Genomic DNA, 6,977 nt, shown 5'->3' with positions numbered 1-6,977 from the left:
TATGTATATATATATATATATATATGTATATATATATAAACATGTAGATATATATATATGTATATATATATATGTATATATATATAAACATGTATAAATATATATACATGTATATATATATATACATATATATATATATATGTATATATATATATATACATATGTATATATATGTATATATATATATAATATATATACTATACATATGTATATGTATACATATACATATACATATATATATACATATATATATATATATACACACAAATATTCCTCTAAAATTAACGATTTAAGTATAAATCTCTCTAAATTTAATTTGATAAGCAAAATATAAAAAAATTCGCATATTTCCTTTCAACTGTTATTTGAATGTTAGAGTAGCTATGTTTAAGTTATAACTAACAATTATAATGGTAATAATTTTAAGAATTTATAAGTTATTTTATGTTTTAAAATACTTAAAGAATAATTAACTCAGCCAATAATTGTTTCGCTATTATGAAGTTTATAATTTATCATCCACCAATGTTCTAGAAAACTACTCAAAATTATAGAGATAATATACAAAATATGTTAAAATTTTTCATTTTTTCCAGATCATTCTTGATGAATATTTCCAAATGGCAAACTTATGAATGATGCTTCGCTACAAAAAAAATTTCCAATTGTATGCTTCACCACAACTTAAGAATGAGCATTTCAATATGTTGAGAGTGTGCAAGAGGCATCAACAAAGCTAAACAGTTTCCTCTATAAATCAGTCATCAGTTACAACTCATGTCAAATCATAGATCATAACACTGTTCTTCATGCCTCGGAGGACCTCCCAATACAAGGATACAGCAAAATATGCAAGCAAAGAACCCAACAAGGAAGATGAATCCATAGCAGGTAGAGGTAAGTGGCGCTGTTCCATGACCACAAGAGCTGCGCCAGTTCCCAAAAGCCGCCGACACCAGCCTTTCCAAAATCCTCACACACGCCTTTGGCTATTAGTAATGCAACTGGTGGAAACCCAACCACAGCAATTGTTAAGTTACAGATCACCAGTACTGCCTTCCGACAAACACCTGCCTGCATCTGCTTCCTTAGAGGTTGAACTAACAAACACATTGGAACGATCAGCATGGCTCCAATCTGTGCAGTTGAGAAATTGATGACGGACATTAAGCTCAGTCCTGTTGAAGCAGCAGCTATCATCACAGATTTTAGAAGCTCCCATCCACAATGGGTAGAACAAGCACCAAAAATGAGGTAGAAGATCAGCAGGATACAAATGGATAGTGCAGCCCAAACTAACAAGAGCGTTATAGGGGTCGTAAGGGGGAATTGGGAGAGCACATAAGGTAACAAGGACACGATGATTGCCCACAAGTGGATCATGAATACCACTTTGGCAGCCTGAAGCCATTTCCATGATCCAGAGCGGAGTTCCATGTCACTGGAACCAATACATCCAGGTTCCTGGTTAACTTTTTCTGTTGAAACTCCCAAATTATCATTACCAGAAAAGAGAGCAGCAGAAACTATGGGAAGAGGAGCTAGTAGCAGCGCAAATGGTATCATGTAAACTCCGACAGATACAAACTTATGAGGAGCTGTTAAGAAGTAGAGGAAAAACGACTGATGGAACTTCTCCAGAAGGTTATTTACTGAGCGTATGACTCCTTCAATTAACCTGCATTAACAGTGCCATGCATTTTCAAAGACGTTAGTTAACTGGTTACAAAATTCAACCTGATCTTTAGTCCTTGAGCTGCAATATAAGATGTCATTCTTCTATAATACTCGAGAAAAAATAAAAAAAGAGATGGCATCAAATACAATAACCATTTCAACAAATTGAACAACTACATTGGTCAACTATGAAGTTAACATATCTAACCATCATGAATAAAGAAAGCAACGTCGACAGCAAAAGCCTTAGTTGCAACATATGTGTCACCAATGGGATAAAAGGTTGAATTAAACATGTATAAATGATTTGAAGAGATGCCTTTGTATATGGAAACTAACCTGCCACCTCTAAGAAGAAATGCAGATCGATTATTCTCATTATTGAGAGAAAATCTTGGGGAGAGCTCAAGAGTAATTGCATCTACTTGGTAGTCACGGAAAGCACCATGGGACCCAGTTGGGACACCGAGGGCCTGCAGCAATGAAAAACAACCTAATAAGCTAGATAAGGAAACAAAAAAATCAGAGAGCAAGAGATCTATGATTTATACCTGATAATAAATTGAGCTTGCAAGTGTGGCAGTGCCTTCAACATACTCAGCAGATGTAATATCAAATTTCCATTTGGGGTTCAAGTGTTTAGTCAATTTGCCAAACAGTTGCAGCATCTCACCAACAAACTTGAGCCATGCAGCTTTAAGTAAAGACTGCATGCTTCCAATCTTCACGCGTAGACCTTGCCTGTGAACTGCTAGATAATGGACAATATTGATAAGGTCAAGATTAGGCATCTGGCCATTAGACGCCTCTGCATATATAGTAAGGCTATCTCTTTCCTCCTTTTCCTTCTTCTCGATGACCTTGAATACAAGTGCAGCAGCCATAGTTCCAGCACGTTTGAAAATATTGTATCTTGGCCCTTTAACCTTTAATTGATCCAGAAGATGGAGAATATTTTCTTCAAAACATACACCAGTACCTATCTTCCCTGAATTACTAAGGAACAAAGGATTATGGTAGTCTTTCAGCCATGAATCAACTGCTGTATACTCTCCATATCTGGAATCTGCAGCTAACCAAACAATATCCTTTGCAAGCCATGTAACTCTGCTCAGAAGTGAAAAAATTGAGAATGCAAGCCCTAGTGATAAGGCTTCACTCTGTCCAATATTCTGTGAATTGTAAGGAGTTACCAACACAATTGCTTCTTTCCCATCACCACGAGGTGCTCGGATAATACCAACAGAATTGAGACCAAACAATGTGCAGCTAGAATTATATTGCATCTCCATAGTATTAGTGATGGATGAGAAGAAATGAAGAGGGTGGAACTGATTACCATGAGGATGGAATTTGTGATAATACAATTCAGCACCCACATCCACCACATGCTGACCAATCAATTTTGCTATTTCTCTGTAATTTTTGGGAAAGTATAAGAGTAAGAGTACCAAACTAAAGAGAAATTGTAATGAAAATTTGACAATTAAGAGAACTTATTCCAAAATATCAAGTACAAATAAAATGCACTTGTATGATGTGCCTCAAAGTTTCTGGCATTATTGTCAATGCACTACTAACATACCCATATTTAAATCTTTAGAAGCCAAATACTTAATGTAGTGTCAGATTACTCCAATTTCGGGAACCATAAGCAAGATAGTAGCCCTTATTCTGGTGGCATCCTTAAAAACATACTTGTTTATGTTTAAGGTTTCTTGTTAAGAGGAGTGTTTTAAGCACTAAGCACATTGTTTTAGGCTTCAAATTCTTTACCCATCGAGTAATCGTGGTGGATGCTTCCAGAACTCCTACTCCCAACTAAATAATTTTTCCCTTACAGGGTTATCTATATCCGATTCTTTTCAAATGGCTAATTCTTCAGTTAGCAGTTCAACTCAACCTCTGTTTCCACCAGGAGAAATGTTGCATAACTTGTATAAGGTTAAATTTGATAGAACAGATTGCATGCCCCATCTTATACTTCTTAAGAGTTCACCCAGAATTCCTACATATAATGAAAGAAGCTATTAGATTATCTTCAAGTGACACAATAAAACTCTAATGTCTAATGCCAATGCTGTGTCTAAAAACTCCTAGAAGGTGCAACAGATACTGAATGAGAACATAATCAAAATCATAGTTTACTTGATCAAATTGTTTACTTTATATTATGAACAAATCTTATTTTACTTGCATTTATGACGTACAAGGTAAGTCTCATTAGATGTCACCCCTTAGACAAGACAAACAACCTTTTGAAGGCTTGGATCTTTCCCTAATCACCATTGCTTATGTGAATAACACAACCATCACTTGAAAACATCAACTTCTAGAACACAGCCAATCCCCTAGCCAAATGAGATTCTAGATCATAGCCAATTTCTTAGCCAATCAACATTCATCGTCTTGTTCGTGAACATGATGGGTACCAACTATTCAACAATGGAATTTCTAAACTGCATAATCCCAAGACATCATGCGTGCATCGAAATAACAAAATTTTAAGCTGGACAAAATGTTAACAGAAACATATTTAATGATTACCATCAGATGCCACAATAATTGTATACAATGACACATTTCTTTATATTGTTGGTTATTGTAAATCTGTGTCTGTGAATGAGCAAGTGCATGACAACTGAAAACAAGTAAATCATTATGGTTCCCTATAAAATCAAACAGAATGAAACCAGTGCCACATGTTTTAACATCTCATTCATAACAAGGCATTAAACTTCCATAGGATTCTACTAAGACAAAAAGAATGTAGAAGTGAACAAGAGTAAGTTAAATAGAAACACCATATATAAAAGTAAGATGGACTTACGTTCCTGTAACTTTTGCACTTCCTCGGTCAAGAATTTCCTTGAAGAATCTGTTGGCTTCAACTACATCGTGAGATGAAAACATTGGATTGGCAGAACCTATCACCAGGGCATTTGATTGGTCAAGCACATGTAATCACTGACTAATCAGTTATAAATTCCTTTTGAGAAAGTATTACGGTCAACAGTTAATTAAGATGAAAATATTTAGTCTATCGTAAATGGGCATGCTCCAAGACTTGATTCCATATCTAGATAGATGGCTCTACATTAGCGAGATGCTAAAGCTTGAATAACGTTATTTCAAAGGAAGTGAAAACTGAAAAGGATCATTATTGAGTTGCTTTTGCTTTCTTCTTCTGCTTGGCTGAGTTATCAGTTGAATTAGACAGTATTTAGTATTTACAGCACAACAATGGCTTTGGTCATCGGTAAAGCTCAAAATTCAAGCGTATGCCAGAGCCAGCTGTACTATTGACGGTCGTGTGCCTCTCCTTGCCTATTTCCATCTTCTCTATCTAAAATTATAGTTACACATATCACACTTCCACTATTTATATTTTAATTTTCAAATTTGCTCATGTATGGTAGTCTATGCGCATAAAATATGCATAGAAACCAAAGAGGGAGATTGGTAAACTCAGTTCCTGTATTATCTAATTAGCTCAAAGTTTTTGATAAAACCTATGTAAGCTGGCCAATCTCAGTTATATTTGATATACCATGTAAGCTCTTTTTATCACAGTCCTTGACTAACTACTTCAATCTCAGGTATATTTGTATCATCTATTGTTAATAAGCTGGTGCCTGATAGCAATGGCATTAATTCTTGTACAAGGATGAAAGTGTACATCCACAATCATTAAAATCCCCTTTATTTGAGTTACAATTTTAACTAGCGAACAGTCCTGCGCCAGACCAAATACATGAGCTTAAACTGGCGAATGTTAGGTTTCCCATCATCATATGCACTTTTTAGGCAGCCCCAACATTGACTTCCCTTTTCCAAGAGTTCTCTAGCCAGAGAAATCCCAACAAATTTAGAGGAATGGTATGAAGGTCAAGTCCAGACTTACACTAGTATAAAATTCTCATCAAAAAGCAACCAACTGGAGACAATTTAGCAGGAACATAACCATGAAGGAATTTTTATGCGAGAGAAGGTACTGACCTGGCATCAGCGCGTTCTCGGAGACATAAGTGTTCTTAGCCAGTACGGGGAGGAGGAGGAAAGCAATCGACCCCGCGATGCAACACACGACACTAAATTTCGAGGCGATGATATGGGCCGTTCAGGAACAAGTAAAGAACTCCATCAGCATCACATCTCAACGATCAAACAGTAAGAATGCGAGAGCGAGAGAGAGAGAGAGACAAAGAGGGGACCTGACGAGAACGCTGTGAGCGACGAGTAACGCACCAAGGCGGACGATGAGCCTGGATCTGGGCCGCCTCCCCGGTTGAGGTTTCCCGTCCCCCGCCTCGGCGGCCATGATCGACGCCGCCCTCGGAGGGAGGATTCCGTCGAGGCCTCCTCGGGAAGCAAACTGAAAGGAGAGGCGCAGCGGAGGGACGCCGGAGGCGGCGGAGGATCTCTAGCAGGAGTGAGCGGCGCGAGAGAGAGGGGAGTTCGAGGTGGTGGTAGCTCCACTCTCGATGGAGTTTGGGAGACCGAACTCGACCTAAATCGGAAGTGGAAATCGCATTTGGGCCCGAGTTAATTGGAATCGAGCTCTGCAGCTACAAAATTATCCATGAATTATAAACGAAAACAAAAAAAAAGAAAAGTCTAATAATTGTTAATTATCCTTCATTTTCTTGTAGTGCGAACCTTTAATAATCAAGCCTTTACCTATCTATTCAAAGTATTAGAATAGAATATATAGCGATGCACCGAAATAGTCAACCTATCGGAAATTGATACGATCACAATGCGCTCCAAGTAGTAGGCCTATCGGAAGTTGATGCGACGACAATGAGTTGCATAAGCAGATATGATCTATTGTAGGGTTTGTTGTGTAACTCAAAATTCAAAGCGACAAAAGTAAGCAACGCACATGGTATAAGCAACAAAGAGTCATGTTGATGCGATCAAACCACCTAAAGATGATGATATTTTCAACCCTAATGTGATTAAGTCACCAAAAGGTAAAACTTAATAACGATGCAGTTGATGGTCAAATCAACCTCTACGATGACGATACGATTGAATCAACCATGAAGTATCTATCCTGGTGCTAATGCGACTAAATTAGTGATGAAGCATCATGCGATAAGGATGTGATCAAATCGAGCATGAAGCATCATGCGATGATAATACAATCGAATTAACTATGAAACATCCTACACACAAAAGATATGATTAAATTATTCACAAAGTGTCTTATGATAATAAAACAGTAATGACTCTTAGTGGTGTAGTGGTTGAAGTGTTCTACGATGATAGTATAATCAAATTAATTATGAAGCGTC

The 6,977-nt window shown here is 37.0% G+C and overlaps 1 protein-coding gene across 1 annotated transcript; it reads right to left on the bottom strand.

Annotated features, from left to right (window-relative positions):
- Positions 1–727: 727 nt before the first annotated feature.
- LOC135624721 (uncharacterized) lies at positions 728–6,245 on the bottom strand. Its single transcript, XM_065128620.1, has 6 exons — positions 5,892–6,245; positions 5,677–5,768; positions 4,508–4,604; positions 2,229–3,093; positions 2,017–2,150; positions 728–1,678 (listed from the first exon to the last, which is right to left on the bottom strand). Exons 1-6 carry the CDS (start codon positions 5,996–5,998, stop codon positions 808–810), a joined length of 2,166 nt encoding a protein of 721 aa, XP_064984692.1. The 5' UTR covers positions 5,999–6,245; the 3' UTR covers positions 728–807.
- Positions 6,246–6,977: the final 732 nt, after the last annotated feature.

Source organism: Musa acuminata, chromosome BXJ2-10, assembly GCF_036884655.1.
Source record: "Musa acuminata AAA Group cultivar baxijiao chromosome BXJ2-10, Cavendish_Baxijiao_AAA, whole genome shotgun sequence".
Classification (NCBI taxonomy): domain Eukaryota; kingdom Viridiplantae; phylum Streptophyta; class Magnoliopsida; order Zingiberales; family Musaceae; genus Musa; species Musa acuminata.
Note: the sequence above shows the minus strand (reverse complement) of the source record. Positions and strands in the feature narration are given on the sequence as shown.

Bases quoted from the DNA above. Each gene is read 5' to 3' on its own strand.
- LOC135624721 (XM_065128620.1), bottom strand. From the start codon at position 5,998: ATGGCCGCCGAGGCGGGGGACGGGAAACCTCAACCGGGGAGGCGGCCC. The intron at 5,769-5,891 runs GTCCCCTCTTTG...CTCGAAATTTAG, and splicing joins GCTCACAGCGTTCTCGTCAG to TGTCGTGTGTTGCATCGCGG. The intron at 4,605-5,676 runs GTCAGTACCTTC...CCCTGGTGATAG, and splicing joins CGAGAACGCGCTGATGCCAG to GTTCTGCCAATCCAATGTTT.